We start from the raw sequence: 16,970 nt of genomic DNA, 5'->3' as shown, positions 1-16,970 counted from the left end.
ATATGATGAAGTTGCCTAAGATAGCAGGGGACTGCACCCAATGACCCAGGGGGTCCCTTCCAGGCTTATGATCCTCTGAAGCAGGGGAAGACACAATTGTCTGTGAAATACCACTGCATTTTATAGTGAAATTTGGGCAAAAAAAGTATTACATTATGCACTGACTTCAAATGGGAATTTTGCATGCATAGAGAACAGGATGCAGTTTTTCTTTTTTACGTTGTTAACTGAAATACCACCCAAATGAAATGTTGTATTTTGGGCAAAGAATCTCTCGCTAAGTAAGACCAAATTATTTTTGTCAAAGTTCTGAGAGGTGGAAAATACATAAATAAACCCAACTGCCTCCCCCCTCCAAGAAATCCCCACACCAACCAATACACACTTGTAAATCTGAACCCTAGAACTGTTGTCTTGAGGATGGAAGAACTCCCAATTTAAGAAATACATTTTGAAATCTTATATGGCATGGATTCCATCTAAATCAATTGCTGAACTAAAAACATTTTGTTCTTTCAGATCCGGAAATTATTTCTTGCACAGTATTAAAATTCTGAACAACCATCATCATGCTGTGTAAGAATTCTAATTTTAGTTGGCTTAAAGATCATTCTTCATGACTGTAAGCATTATTATGGTAATTTTATCCATCCTGATCTACATCTGAATTATACAGAAAGCAAGCTTTAAACTTAGAGAAAGAACCCCTTTGCTTTAAAAGAACATAGAAGGGCTTTTCTCTTTTACAGAGTTTGCCACTAGAAAGTCAACATTTACACATAATTACCAAACAGTGGTACCAGATATCACATTATTTCCTGTATTTAGAACAGCTGCGCATTGCTGACAACACTGTGTGGTAAGCACGGATAAATGCTGACTTTTTAATGGCAATCACTGTATGGGAGAGTGCCATCTTGAGGACACCGCTGTGGTATATAAAGACCAAATTTTATAGAGAAACCCACAGAGAATAAGTTTACAGAAAAACTCAAAGCAAAACAATAATAGAGGAAAGATATTGTATGTATTTCCAGGACAATTGACACCTTCCTTCCGAGCTCAGAATTACATTGCTGTCTGAGTTATGAGATTTCGTGAGAGTACTATGGTCCCCGTGCTTACCTCCAGGTCTGTGAAAAGCCCTTGGTTGTTCTGAAGTATGGCATACATGCAATGTGCAACAGTAATTGCATGCTTCCAGTTGTGATAGGGCACACGGCGATAGTTCTTCTTTACAGACATAGTAAAACGACATAGCTTTTCAAGTTCAAAGCTTCAAAGAAAAAATTGGTGAGAGAGAAGAAACAGAATGGAAAAAATGACAATAATTCTAATTCACCGAAAAATAACCCAGTCTTTATAACAAAAATATATGATTGGTTCCCTTTCTAAGATCTATTAGAATTATGAAACATTTAGATTCCAGTAGTCAGAGTATAAATTCAGGGTGGTGGTCTGATTTCAGTATGCCATGTTCTGATACAGTCAATCTTCCCAAGTAACTTTCAGGGTTCATTTGCACAAAACCCTCAGAATCCCTGACTGTTGTTTCCTTAAACAAGTATCTACTGCTAATAATCTCAAGAGAATAATTAGCTTAAAGTAGACTATGTTTGGCAAGAAAACATAATAATTTCTCCTCTTTTCTTCTTCTTTGATACATTTTTGTTTTTGACTCCATTCCAATTGTTGGAGCATGTAGTGGCTCCAGAAATAGTTTCACTGGCTTTTTTATTGGGTTATTGTCACTCTAAACATAATTGACATCCTCTGAACATAATCCATGTCTCATCCAGATAGTTTGAGGGGCTATTTTATTTAAGGAAACTTATCTCTAAGCCTGTTTACCTACCATAATTACTTAAAATAGACTGGTGGTCAAAAGAAATTGGAGGTGGGGGTAGTAGTAAAAAGGATTGCTAAATCAGCATTATATGATTAAGCATAAGTATGCAGCATTTAGAATATCTACCAGCTGTAGATTGCTGTTTCTGACTGTCAGTGTATTTATGTGGCCCTTGTCAAAAAAGTGTCTGAGTGTCTCACAATCATTAATGGATTTTATCCACATAACACTCCTGCAAGGTAGCAGGAAGCGGTATCCCCATTGTTACACAATGGAAATTTAGGCACAGAATAGTTTAAAGGTAAATTTTTCAAAAGCCCCTGCATGACCTGTCGAAGGTCACACAGGAAATCTGTTGAACCCAAGTCTTTGAATTAAACCTGAGTCTCCTGATTTCCAATTCTGTGCTCTTTCAAACTGACCATTCTTCCAACCTATTATCGCAGTTTCTTTGAAACTGAGGGGTTGTTCTGTAGCTTGATAATTTCTTCTACATGATATTAGCTAGTTACTATACTGATACTGTTTGTGTGTCTAAAAATGGAGGTTACTTACTTACTTCAAGATAGATGGTCCCTATCTGTATTCCACATTGGCATGCATACCCATGAGAGGAATACACATGGAGACCAACACTCAAAGAAGAAATGGCCGTTACTTACTGTAACTAGAGGTTCTTCGAGATGTGTGGTCCCTATCTGTATTCCACTCGGAGATACGCATGTGCATGTGGAATACACAAAGAGGCCAGCACTCAAAGAAGAACTAAAACTTTGATTATATAGAATAGTTCCTCATTATTAGTTACGTTTCATACACAATACTTCACTCAAGTTTAAATGCCTGGATATTGAAATGTATGTCATATGCATGATTACCAACTACATGGTGAGTTCTGCAATATTATGGGTGAACATGGAAAATTAAGGCTGAAGTGGACACTTTAAGCATAAACTCCTTCCTTTTGGTTAGTGTGAATTGACTGTCTGACCTCATTTGGGTGACTTCTCTTTGGTTTTGTTGCTCTTTTATATAGTGACAGTATTAATGTCCTGGCTTTTACAGTGTATGTGGGCTGAAAAAACAGAGCTAAATGGCTCTGACCTATCATGTAAAAATGTAAACATATTTACTATAAGAAGCTATTTAAACAGAAAAATATAGTACTTCATGCTTATTATTTACTATTATAACATTTACAGAACTTTAACCCTGCATCAGAAAAAAACTGGAGGCATATTGTCTTTCACAAAATCTTTAGTGTTTTTTCTTCTTTTTTAAATTCCAGAGGTTTCAGTCAGACATTTTCAAACATTTGTGAAAAATTTTCTTTGAAATAGGATATTCCTCAGAATAGATATATTACAACGATCACTTCCATTCTGTTCAAATACCTGTCCCTGCCTACTTACTTTCAGAAACTACTAAAGGACAGGACAATCACCACCAAAAGCAAAATCACCACAGACATGATGCCTCAGCCTAGAATATAACTATTCCCTCTACTGCTGTGCTCTCGTTAGAGGACAGCAGTATATTACTTCTCACTGGGAGCAAGCAAGGAATTGTCTCTAGGAGTTGCAGCTCTTTCCCTAAACTCCCTCTCTGTGGACAGCTTAACAGCTACACTCTACCCTTTACACAAGACTGTGCCAAATGGCATAATTCTAACCCTCAATACGCTCAGCATCTAAATGCAATGTTAAGACAGTTGCAGACTTTGTTTTAGAGAGATAAGAAGCTTTTTTCTCTATATATATATTTTAAAAACATAAAAGAAACTTCAAAATAATAAATATATTTGGATGGGTTGAAGGATGTTAAATTCCAGGCCTCCCCATCTTTTACAGTGTTCCTCTGAAAATATTTTTCTCACATTTATTTATTTTTAAAAAATATCTGTGGGCTGAGACTCACTAAGCAAAGTTTCAACTTGGTGCAATTTTTTCCACAGCAAATTGAAACCCCCTGGAAAACAAAGTTTAGAAGAAGCAATTTAGGAGTAAATTTAGCCCCTATCTCTGGAACAAAAGACTTCTGACATTGGAAACAAGGTGATTTTGCTGTGAAGCAGGGTGCTGTATTTAGGAGGGGTTACTGCTCATCCACTTTGCAGCATGGAGGCAGAAGGGAGCAGAATGGGTCAGGAATGGGGCCAGAAGAGCCATTCATGTCTTCTGTTCCTGTCCACTGTTGTTGAATGCTAGATAATGTTCTAATCGATAACATCTTTTTAGACACTATTTAAATAATATTTGAAACTAATTCAGCAGCTATATTTTGAAATCCTGTGTAGATGGACCTTAGGTCTCCTTTACTATTGAGAGGTCCTGTAAAGCTGTCATCATCCTTCTCATTGAGGAGCTGCAGATGCATTTCCACTCAGAACCGAGCAATGCTGCTGTTTACTCAAAGGGCCGTTGTCCAACGGGAAGAGTTCCCTCACTTGGAACTGAGCTCACTAACCCCACAACATCCCCAGCCCTACCAGCTGAGGAACAAAAACTGGGCCTGGAAATCCAATTTGCTTACTAGATTCCTGTGTAGACAAGGTATACTGTGTTACTAAAAAAAAAATATCCAAGCATGAGGAGTTTCATTACAACAGTCAGTAAAATAAATAAATAAATAATAATCACAGAACCAAAATAATAGTGATGAAAAATACTTGTAATTCATACCAGGTTGCACCACAGGACTGGTGGACCATGTAGACAAAAATGGCTGGCCAGACATTCTCGTAGGGACCGATATCAAAGTGGTATCTGACATAAAGAATATTTAAATTCAGCAGCAGCAAATATCCATTAATTCTTATTATAATTAGGCTAAAAACTGCTAGATGACATGCTCACCTGGCAGCATAGTCTTGTTTCTGAACATACACACTATATTGACTTTGTTGACCAGATCCTCAACTGGTGCAAGTTAGTGTAGTTCCACTGACTTCAATGGAGCTATGCAGATTTACATCAGCGAAGGACCTGGCCCTATTTGCTTAATAGAAATATCCTCCCCTTTCCCTTTTTAAGGGAACTATATCGTTTAAAGAATGTGTCAGAGAGTTCACCAGAATCTTCTTTGTTGAATTAGGATAATGAGGGGAGTTATAATGTAATTCAAAAGTATTCAAACTCAAATTAATCCTTCGCCACAAAAAGCTGTAAGGGTGGCTCATATATAATGAGAAATTCACTGGTGTTTCCAGGGCTGGTTGAAAATTACTTATTTCAAGAACTGGATGCAACTTCCACCAAGTTTCATTTTTGTAGGGAAAAAAATAGCTGTTACTAAATTAAAATGTCAAAATGTACAGATTTAATACTGTATTTTTATGCTTCATTAGTTGACGTTTCCCCCCGTCATATCAACATTCACAGCCTCATGTTGGGAGACCAGCATAGCAGAGCTGCTTGTCCATCCATTATTAATTAACCCCTTTCATTGCACCTGATGTGCTGAAATGTTCTATTTACTTCCCATTGAATCTAACTAAATGTTAGAGTGTCTGCGATTCACTGAACAGCACAGCAGGTGTGTCAGATCTGAAGGTAGCTGAATTGTTTGGAAAATGATTACCTATGTTCAGATTCTAAAACAATGGGGGTTTGTGTTTCCAGAAAGAAAGCCTGCCCATATTTAAAAGTAAAAATTATTTTGTTGAGGAGGTGGGTTATATAATATCATTCAACAAAGCATTAGAAATTATACTGCAAAGAATATCCTACATTAATGCTTAATGCTGAAAACTGCTGAGCACTCCAACAAGTAAAGCACTTAAGCATATGTTTCACTTTAATCATGAGTAGTCGCAGTTAAACTTAAGTACGTGCATGCATGCCTTGATGGATTAGAGCCAGAGTGCTCAAGTACTTTGCATCACTGAGCTTCTGTATTTTCATATTTTTTGTGGTTTGCTTTTTATATGATCATATATATATAAAATCATGATTAGAGAGTCAGGTGTCCCTTACTTGGATTCTCCTGGAAGCCTCATTCACTACAGGAGGACTGGTAGGATTAAGATAGCAGAGATCCCATGCAAATAAAGCCTAATTAATAGAACTTTTTTCCTCTACGTTCCTTGGGCTTGATTTAATGTTGCTGTACAAAATATATAGTTATTTGCACGTATGCAAAATGGATAAAAAATGCTTCTCTGATTAGGTAACATTTTACATCTGGGTTACACTTACTTTGTATAGATATAACAAGGTGCAAGGAAATTCAAAATCAATCCCGATAGCTTTAGGATGTTTCTTTGATAACAATTTCCACAAACCCTCTGTTGTACATGGAAAATTTAACTTTATGAGCAAAAGACAGGTTATAGCTGCTGCTGAAATGACAAAAGACTCACAGTTCAATTTCTTTGCAGATGTGGGTAGGGAGTGTGCAGTTCATGAGATTTTGCCATTCTTCTGCTGTACAAACACTGTGATAGGACAGCTTCTCCATGGTTACACGATAAATACACTCCGAATGGCGAATTCTGTGGTACATCTGAAAGAACAATTGTTATTCATTAACACTGGACTTCAGTTACAAAGATAAAGCCTGTTTCCCTCAAGATCAAACATTTATTCTTAAGAATAAAGGCTTACATTTTCAAAACTCACTAGTTATTTTGGATGCCTGACCTGACACATTTTATAAGAGCCAGGCTTTACGAAGGTGGAAACTTAGCACTCCTGAAAATCAGGTCCTTTCCCTTTAAGGTGTCTAAACCTGGACACTCAAAATGGTAGCAGCTCTGCAAAGCCTATTTCGATGCCCTTGCTACTACCTGTGATGTGGGTAGAAGGTGCAGAACAGACAAAGGGTCACACTAAATCCTTTTGCACCACTGCGCTAACCATGCCACAATTTGGCCCAAAAGAGCTAATTTAAATAACAATATTTTCCTATACATTTTCAATCTCCCACTGAGTTTTTCAAGTAATGCATTTGCTCTGTCGCTTCAGGGACAGTGTTTTTCACAACAGAGAATGGACAAATTATCACTCAGCGCTAGGGAAAAACAAGTTCAATTATATATTAAAAGATTGAAATTCAATATATTAGGCATGGTATAGATTATAAGCGAGTAAAGAGAATTATGCTTCATTTGAAGAAAATCCCCAGGAGGAACATGCCTTGAGGGTTCATCCTCTAACATGGTAGATCCATGTCCAATAGAGGGACTTGACTGGACCTGATCCTGATTTACACTAAGGCCACTTTATACCACTCTAAAGAGGCCTTAAAGTGGGTGTAAATATAGTTTACTTCCATTTACACTGCCAGAGTGCTGTAAAAGGGTTCTTATGAGACTCTGGCCTGACTATGTCATTGTACAATATCTCTCTTCAATAAAATGTGTTGAGTTCCTTTCTGTAATGGTCAATATTGCATTTTTATACCTATATGGTAATGATTATAAATGTTTTTATACTTTCTAAATGAACAATTATCTTTCTTTAAAAAAAAAAAAAAAGGTTGACTTTCACAAATAATAGCATCAACACTCATCTAGATGCAGGGGTAGTTATATGTGGAAAGTCCAGGATGTTAAAATAAATGTATATTCAGATGTATTTGATATACTCCCTCCACACTAGGTATTGGAGTACACTCCCTCCACCACGCAGTAAACTGTGTAAAATACATACTCTGAACCTGAATAAATGACTCAGGTCCATTCACCATATCTGAACAGAGTTAAGTGGTGCTCTACATACTTTGACTGGAGTATATTGTTTTGCATTAGCTGTATGTAACAGATATATCAATTGCACAATTATTTCAGAAGAAATCAATCAAATCCTTATTGTGAAAGAATCAACACATTACTGATGCCCCATTAGCTCAATAAAACAGAATTATTAATCAATTTTAATGATTTGGAAGATGAAGCAGAATCGATAAAATCCCAAACTGACAGAACTATTTTCTTCACATTTCATATTAAGCTTTTGGGGGATAAAACTTACATTAGCACAGTGTAAGGCTAAAGCACAAAAGACTGCAAACATTTTAAAGTTGTTCTCATCAGTTTTAGAGAAGGCACTTCCACTTATTTTGTTCACCATCTGCACAACGCCTATTACACTCCCTCGGCTCACAATAGGCATGCACAGAATGTTCCTGGTTGTGTAGCCTGTGTAGAGGTCAACTTCTCTGGAGAGTTGGGGAAGAGAAAGAGAAGGACAATTAATGGTCATCCCTTCTTCCCTAGAAATGTCATTTAAATATACACAGGGTTCACTAATCTAACACTTAAATGCATGCATCAATTATTATAATACACATTTAAAAATTAGAGAACTTCAGCCAATTAAGTCAGTTCATTCATAAAAATACCGAAAATGTTTTAAAAACTCTATTTTTATGACTTAGCAGATCATCAAGTGACTGAAATACACCTATTTTCTAAACCAATCAGATTGAGTTAAGGTTTTTAATGTACAAGGAGCAATAGTCCATCCAGCGGTGCAAACTTCTATCTAGAACAAAATAACTAATGCTTCTTCAATTATTTGGTAAAACAGAATCAAAATTGTTTTAATAGAATACAGTCACAAGATCAGATTGAATGCTCTGAAAATAAATATTTCAAGTTTGTCTCTTCATCAGGACCCCTTAATTCCATGAAAACGTACTAATCAATTGATAATGTCTTTAAAATTTGAGTGGAACATTAAGTAAAAAGCTAGCTATTTTGTTTTTTCCTGTCCTAGCTGTAACTAAAGAATGTCTTACCTGTTAAAGCGTGGATCTGCATAGGCATCAGGAATGTTAAGGACTTCACCTGTTCTTGCTACCTGACCCGCTATTCCTTTCTCAATAGAAAATCTGCACATATTAAAGAAACATGTCGATCAGCATATGAACAGTTTGAATAAACATTTTTTCATTGTAGACTACCCTAAACATACAAATGTACCTTCAGTCCAAACCAGCTTAATTTTGTTGTTTGTAAGGATAAAATTCTTGAAATACAAGAAGGAATTGTAAAGAATACTATAGATATCTACTGAAAATATTTTATATGGATATAGAGCAGGGGTGGGCAAACTTTTTGGCCCGAGAGCCACATCTGGGAATAGAAATTGTATGGTGGGCTATGAATACTCACAAAATTGGGGTTGGGGTGTGGGAGAGGTGTGAGGGCTCTCATGGGGGTGCGGGCTCCAGGGTGGGGCCAGAAATGAGGAGTTAGGGTGTGTGGGGGGGCTCTGGGCTGGGGTTGAGTGCAAGGGGGAGGAGGTGCAGGGTCTGGGGTGAGACTGGGGATGAAGAGTTCGGGGTGTAGGAGGGTGCTCCGGGCTGGGACCGAGGGGTTTGGAGCACAGGAGGGGGATCAGGGCTGGGGCAGGGGATTGGGGTGTGGGAAGAGGTACAGGTTCTGATTGGGGGTGTGGGCTCTGGGGTGGGGCTGGAGATGATGGGTTTGGGGTGCAGGAGGGTGCTCTGGGCTGGGACAGAGGGGTTCGGCATGCGGGAGGGGGATCAGGGCTGGGGCAGGGGCTTGGGGGGGTGAGGGCTCTGGCTGGGGATGCAGGCTCTGGGCTGGGGATGGGGATGAGAGGCTTGCGGTGCAGGAGGGTGCTCCAGGCTGGGATCGAGGGTTTGGAGGGCAGGAGGGGGATCAGGGCTGGTGCAGGGGGTTGGGGCACGGGGGGAGGCTCAGGGGTGCAGGCTCCGGGCAGCACTTACCTGAAGCAGCTCCCGGAAGCAGCGGCATGTCCCTTCTCTGGCTCCTATGTGGAGGCATGGCCAGGTGGCTCTGCACACTGCCCCGTCCACAGGCACCGTCCCTGCAGCTCCCATTGGCCGTGGTTCCCAGGCAAAGGGAGCTGCAGGGGCGGCACCTATGGTAGGGGCAGCATGCAGAGCAGAACCCCTGGCTGCCCTTAAGTGTAGGAGCAGAGCGGGGCCATGCTGCTGCTTCCTGGAGCCGCGTGGAGCAGCCCCCGACCCTGCTCCCCAGCTGTCGCAGGGCAAGCCCCAAACCCCACTCCTCAGCGGGAGCTCGAGGGCTGGATTAAAATGGCCGGCAGGCCGCATCCAGCCCGTGGGCCGTAGTTTGCCCATCCCTGATATAGAGCTAAAAAAGGTCCCATACTACAATCATTTTGGTTCAATAAGGATTGCTGTCCATAATAAGATTAGAGGTTATTTCTAATTCATCTTCATTACATTCAATTACATTTGTTCAGTCTGATGACTTGTGTTTAAGTCATCAGTTTACTTTACAACTTATCAATTGCATCTCTTATATCCATGCTATTTTATGAACGAATCTCATGGATAAATTTCATTTTACAGCAAGCTAAGATGCACTATTACTGACATAATCTTGTAGACCTTCCACAATGAAAACAAATACATGAAGCATACTAGAGTTGAATCATACAAATCCTGCAGTCAATATTATTACAAGAAAATAATTGGGATCATTCTTCAACATAAAACACTTCTGGCTTCTATAATTTAAAGGAGGCATGGGTGAAATAAGCAGAGACGCTCAAAGATGGGCCACACACAGATGTTAGTCTAAGTGGGTAAATCCTGGCTCCACTGAAATCTATTGCAAAACTCCCATTGACTTCATTAGGGCCAGGATTTTACTCAGTACAGTAGAAACGCAGAGTTATGAACTGACCAGTCAACGACACACCTCATTTGGAAGCAAATACAGTACAGTACTGTGTTAAATGTAAATTACTAAGAAAAAAAGCAAATGTTTATAAAAAGATTTGACAGGGTAAGGAAACTGTTTCTGTGCTTGTTTCATTTTTCTTCTGTATAGCAAAGTTTCAAAGCTGTATTAAGTCAACATTCAGCTGTAAGAACCACCATAACGTTTTGTTCAGTTATAAACATTTCAGAGTTACAAACAACCTCCATTCCCCAGGTGTTCATAACTCTTAGGTTCTACTGTATGTCTATAAGAAGTTTAAGTTGGTGTATGCTATACCTTCTTCTGCCTATCCCCACAATATGTACACCAATTACAGCATTATACCAATTCAGACCACTTCAGACAAACTCTTACCCTCTTGCAAATGTATATGTTACAGTCTTTTCATAAGAACATAAAAATGACCCTACTGGGTCAGACCAAAGGTCCATCTAGCCCAGTATCCTGTCTTCCGACAGTAGCCAGTGCCAGGTGCCCCAAAGGGAATGAACAGAACAGGTAATCATCAAGTGATTCATCCCCTGTCACTCATTCCCAGTTTCTGGTAAACAGAGGGTAAGGACATCATTCCTGCCCATCCTGGCTAATAGCCATTGATGGACCTATCCTCCATGAATTTATCTAGTTATTTTTTGAACCCTGTTATGGTCTTGGCCTTCGTAACAGCCACTGGCAAGGAGTTCCACGGGTTGACTGTGCATTGTGTGAAGAAATACTTCCTTTTATTTGTTTTAAACCTGCTGCCTATTAATTTCATTTGGTGACACCTAGTTCTTTGGTGTTATGAGAAGTAGTAAACAACACTTCCTTATCTACTTACTCTACACCAGTCATGAATGTACAGACTTCAATCATATCTCCCCTTAGCCGTCTCTTTTCCAAGCTGAAAAGTCTCAGTCTTATTAATCTCTCCTCATACGGAAGCCATTCCATACCCCAATCATTTTTGTTGCCCTTTTCAGAGCCTTATACATCACCCCTGAATTTGCCTCAGACTCCCTTACAGTCAAAGTCAACATTTGTGTAATTCTCACACTGAGGGGACAGATGAGAGGACTGTAAACAAGAAAATCAATTATCAGGAGGGTGTAAGAAAGTGTAAGTAGGTCACCTTCTTCTTTAATTTACACCATCTTCTTGCTCCTTAGTATATAAACTGCACCAGTGTAGACTCCATTATGCTCACGTATACAATGTAGTAAGAAAGAATAAACATCAGCCTATGTGAGTCCCATTGAGAGTAAGGGAATCTGACTTACATTCCCTTATGAACCATATCTGATACTATAACTTTAAAGATACAAAGAAACAATTGAATAAACCATTTTAGAATGTCACTGCTGAGTGAAGAGCTGTGTGTATTTTATGTTTGAAAGGTTTTGAAGTACTTCATGGGATTTAGTCACACATTTTTCACTAACTATAAAACAATGTGGATCCAAATCCCCTACCCTGCTTTGAAAAATCTCAACCTATATCCATTAGGGATTTTCCTGGACAAAAGGCATTATATAAATTATCATTCTCTCCAAAAACTGAAATATTTAAAAGTTACCTTGTTATTCTGGCTGTTTTTTCCACTAAGGAGGGGTGTATGTGTAAAATGTACACATTAATGAGGCAATTTTACCATGCAGATGATGCATCTGTTTTAAAAATACTCATAGAAGCTTGTGTAACCTTCCACGCCAGTGCAAAACTTAAAATTGACCAATTCAAGTGCACTTTAAAATCACAATTATTCACATCAGAATGAAGTCCAGGATCATCATATCAGGCGAGACAAGGAGACACTAAACTAAGAGTAAATGGATTGCCCACCTTAAAAGGATTGATTGGATCTGACCAGTTGTTACTGGCAATGCCTGATTCCCCAACCAGAATTACCCACTATAATTTTCTACTTTGCATGTGTTTGAGAGAACAGGTCACATTTAGATTGATCTTGGGAACGCCAATAAATGTCTTGTACTTGCAGAACTGTAGATAAGGGGGTTTAATTTAACACCTGCTCCTTTACCTACCTTGGAGCACCTGTGTTTTTTTCCAACATGATTTCCAAAAGGACCGCCTCCGGAAGACGGCATTTCCAGGAGTGACGTTATAGCTTCAGAGACGCTGTTTCGATGGCACTGCAATGTCATTCCCAGAAGTACTACCTTCTGGAGGCGGGTCCTGGTGGGAATGATATCACAGTATGACAAGTATTGTCAGGGTAGGCACCTGCAAGTAGGCACAGACACTGGGTAACAAGATACCTGCACATCGCTAGTTAGAATTAAATTGAATTCTTCTGCTGTTCCTACCTTATTTCTTTGGTCTTCTTGAAGACGGGTTTCCCCTCCTTCTCCTCTCCAATATCAAAAAGGTCTGAATACAGTTCCTTGTTCTTGTGATCAACCTGGAAGAGTGCACAGCGGTCTGCATTCACCAGGTTTTTTGCATATATCTATAGACAAAAGAACAAAACTAAGATTAACCATCATGAGGTTCAGGTGAACTTTAGTCACTAATCTGTTCATGAAGGTAGACCCTTCGAATATGAAAGTTCTGCCAGCTTTTCTAATAGAGAAAGCATTTTCCAGAAGTTTCCTCAACTAAAACAATTTAGGCTACAACTTAACACACAAAAATAATGTTTTTGTTTTATACAATAATTTATTTAAATCAAGTTGTCATTTACAGTTTTAACATTTAAATTTAAAAAGTCAGGGTTTTTTTTTAGATGCTCCAGTGGGTGATGTACAAGGAGAAAAATGGGTCTCCATTGAAGCGGGGTATTTTGTGGGTACAAAGTCATTGCTTTTGGACTGACAACCTTTTCCCTACTTTTTAAAATGATTTACTTTCAATTACTGTACTTTAATAGATTTGAAGATACAACAATATCAAAGAACATTTTATGGGCATTACGACTTCTAAAACTCTGAATAAACAATGTCCCTAATGGAAACGCAGACTGACCAGTCACTATATCATTACAGCTAGGTGCACCTATCAAAATGTGCTTTGAGGCCAAAGAGAGAAGCATCGCTGCATCTTACTTTAAAATTAGAGTTTGATGAGATTTTTCTGACATTTCTTCCCCCCCCCCTTTTTTTTTAATAAAATAAGCAAGATAAGTCCTTGCTTTCTTACATCCTTCAGTTTATTTATCATTAATAGCATTTATTGTATTGTGGCAGCATTTAGATGCCTCAGTCAGATTGGGACCCCTCTGTGTTAGGCACTGAACAGACATATAATAAATGACAGTCCTTGCCCCCAAAGACAGAGAGACTTCAAAACCTTTGGGGTTCAGAGTGTTTTCTCAAGATTAAAATTCTCCACATTTTAAATAAGCCAGATAAATATTTATTGTCTGAAAATAATAATATGCTTAACTCTTAAAGTGCTTACCTGGGTTACTTCTGTACTATAAAGAGCAAGAAAATTCTGGGATTAAGAGCTAACTCTTGAGTATATGAAACGCAATCCCTCTTGCGTATATGATATTGTAGCTCATAAGGGCACAGTTTAGCCCAAAATACACCAAACTTCCCATCTGCAGAAGCCTTGAAAAATAACTTTATGCATAAAGTCCAAAAGTACTTTTGGTTGACTCAAGTACACAATGCATATCCTTTTCTAAGAGTCCTGAAATATCCAGGCCCAACAGTGTGACCTAAGGACACAGCAAAAATCTCATCTCTGAATTCCTCCTCTCACTTCAAATGAGAACAGGTTAACACTTCCCACACACTACTCTGTGGGGGTCACTTTTCAGAAAATTAGTTTGCAGCAACTAAAAAAGAAGAGAGAGAGAGCAATGTACAGAGACTATCCAAATGTATGATTCCAGATGAAGTAAAAGAAGACTTTATAGAATATTTTTCAAATGGATTGTGTAGCATAGTAGTCATCTTGTTATGAAGTCACAGGATTTAATGCTACCGTATATATTACATAAATTATAGTCTGACATCTGAAAATATAGATCACAAAAGCATGTGTATAGCGGGTGTGCTCTCTCCCTATACACCTCTACCCCGATATAAGGCGACCCAATATAAGACGAATTTGGATATAATGCGATAAAGCAGAGCTCCGGGGGAGGGCGGGGCAGCACACTCCGGCGGATCAAAGCAAGTTCGATATAATGCGGTTTCACCTATAACGCGGTAAGATTTTTTGGCTCCCGAGGACAGCGTTATATCGAGGTAGAGGTGTACTACTAATATAAGGATTTGCATACACACAGTTTCAAGCTTCTCCAGGACACACATAGACATGTGAAATCCATCAGTAACAATCCCAACCAGATTTTTAAAAGGATGCGAAAAATAAAATCAAAACTGGACTTTAGGAAACATTCCCAAAATGGAATGCTCTAATCATGATTATTTCAGCTGGACAAAACACAAACACACCTGATTCTTTTTTTTTCCTCATTTGCTTTGCCATTGTGAAGAATACCCCTAGATATGTTCATTTACAGCAGACAAAAGAGCCAGACCTTAATCTCAGATTTTAAGAACTCTACATTTGTGTGCATAAGTTTTGTTAAAATATCCTGTGTGTGTGTGTTAAATACATACTCAAGAATGCTAGGATTCTGAAGTTAGCTTATATTTCTAAAGAAGCAAAAGTGCCATTTTTGTCATAAATAATAGCGAGATATAAAAATATTGTGTCAGGTTCTCATCTGTACCAATGTGCACTGGACTCAGCCTGGGTTGCAAAGAATCTGTGTGTGGCTCCCTGACTCTGGGGCTAATTCTATGCCAACTACCTGTGGCACACAAGTACCGACTGCCAGCCAGGGACTGCTGGATCACAGCAGTCCTGTCATACTTTCTATACCCTACCCTTTACGCTGCAACCCGTGTAGAACTAAGCTACACAGCTGAAGGCTCCCCTCATGCTAGAAAAATCCCCAGCTGGAGAGATCCAGCTGTGTTCTGGCTCCGTGCCACCAGACTGATGCAAGAGGGGCAGATGGCAGGCTGAGAGTCAGGCCCAAGGTATCTTTTCTCCATGTGGGAGTTCATTAAAAAGTGTAGCCATTCCCATTATTCCTTTATTCATTCAAACCAGAGGAACTATTTAAAACTACTTTGGCATTTCTGGGATAACAGTAAGGGAGGTTTCCCTATGTACCTTCTGAAACCATATCAGGTGCTTTGTAAAGCATCAATATTTTAAAACAGATCACAAGGCATTGTGTTCTAATACATTCAACTCTTGAAGGATGGGGTCATTCATCTTATGTCATGACCTATTTTTGTAAGACTGGCCTGCTTAAAATACTGCTGTTTATGGAGTAGATGCCTAATGGGTTTGGTAAAGCCTTTCTTCACTAGGTCTTTGGGTCAAATCCAACCCAGCTTGACAGTGACTGGCAGGTGACACAATCACAAAAGGTACCCTTGTAAATAGAGTAATAGGGAGGCCAAGGACTGAAGGGGACCAACCTATCATCTCTCCCCTTAGGGCAGAGCCTTCAGAATAGTACTGAAACACATTAGTGAGGCAGTGTGTGGGGAAACTTGCACTACTGTTCCCCACACTGCATCACTTCTGTGGATGAAGAAAGACCTTTATTTTCAGGTGCTCCCAATCAGGCACCTTTTACTCCACTAAATTCACTAAGGAGTTCGAATAAGAAAGAAACAAAGATATAAAGACAAACAAGCAGAGAAATGGTACTATTATTAGTGCGAGAACCATCAAAAGCTTTCATTGTAATCTCCAGGAGGTGGACTGGGGAGAGGAGATTTATTCTTGCTGTTCTCTCACTCTAGGAGATAGGGTGAGTCACAGAAATGATACAACTAGTCTCCAGTAGAATTGCAGTGGATGCACAAACTAGCAGATCCATTCTTCTCTTTCTGCTAGACCCAGAAGAAGCCAATTGGCACAGACTTCAAAGGAAGTTGACTGTGAAGCATCAATGCAGGTTGTGCAGCAGAATGCTGAGAGAGCAGGTGTTGGGAAGGAAGATGAAAGAATAAGCATATTGCATTGCCATGTGTGTGTTCTACTTGGTGACTGTTCACAGAGAAGAATATCATTATCTGTCATTAAGTTCTGTGTATTATGTTACCACAGTGCTTTTAAATGTTAAACAATGTTGTGAAGCAATTTGTGTAAATGAGAATAGACAAAGCTGCTGAAACTGAGGAATGTTTCTTGTGCATTGAAGAGAGCAATTCTTGTCTGTGTAGTACCTAGATTCAACTAAGACTGCAAAATATTTCTCCTGAATATTGATTTGAATTTCTAAACTAATTTGCATTGACATGGTTTGCACTGTTGGTGTGCATACTTTCTGTGAAGATTCTAGCTAAAAAGTTCACTGATAAGATTACGGCAAACATTGGAGAGTATTGTTTGATAGCGATTTTTAAATTGGTAAAACTGAAAGCACTCATTAGAAAACTGACTCTTATTTAC

The 16,970-nt window shown here is 39.0% G+C and overlaps 1 protein-coding gene across 5 annotated transcripts in view; it reads right to left on the bottom strand.

The window, feature by feature from the left end:
• PDE10A (phosphodiesterase 10A) overlaps positions 1-16,970 on the bottom strand; it is a 534,797-nt gene that overhangs the window by 32,914 nt on the left and 484,913 nt on the right. For 4 of the 5 annotated variants that reach the window (XM_054023695.1, XM_054023697.1, XM_054023693.1 and 1 more), the window contains exons 11-16: positions 12,842-12,984; positions 8,591-8,683; positions 7,822-8,008; positions 6,210-6,352; positions 4,531-4,614; positions 1,126-1,276 (exon numbers count right to left, since the gene is read on the bottom strand). In XM_054023695.1, the coding sequence (XP_053879670.1) occupies positions 1,126-1,276; positions 4,531-4,614; positions 6,210-6,352; positions 7,822-8,008; positions 8,591-8,683; positions 12,842-12,984 (801 nt within the window). The remainder of the gene's footprint in view (positions 1-1,125; positions 1,277-4,530; positions 4,615-6,209; positions 6,353-7,821; positions 8,009-8,590; positions 8,684-12,841; positions 12,985-16,970) is intronic. The other variant, XM_054023694.1, reaches the window with a different exon arrangement.

This window comes from Malaclemys terrapin, chromosome 3 (assembly GCF_027887155.1).
Source record: "Malaclemys terrapin pileata isolate rMalTer1 chromosome 3, rMalTer1.hap1, whole genome shotgun sequence".
Taxonomy (NCBI): domain Eukaryota; kingdom Metazoa; phylum Chordata; order Testudines; family Emydidae; genus Malaclemys; species Malaclemys terrapin.
This window is presented reverse-complemented; position numbering and strand designations above follow the sequence as displayed.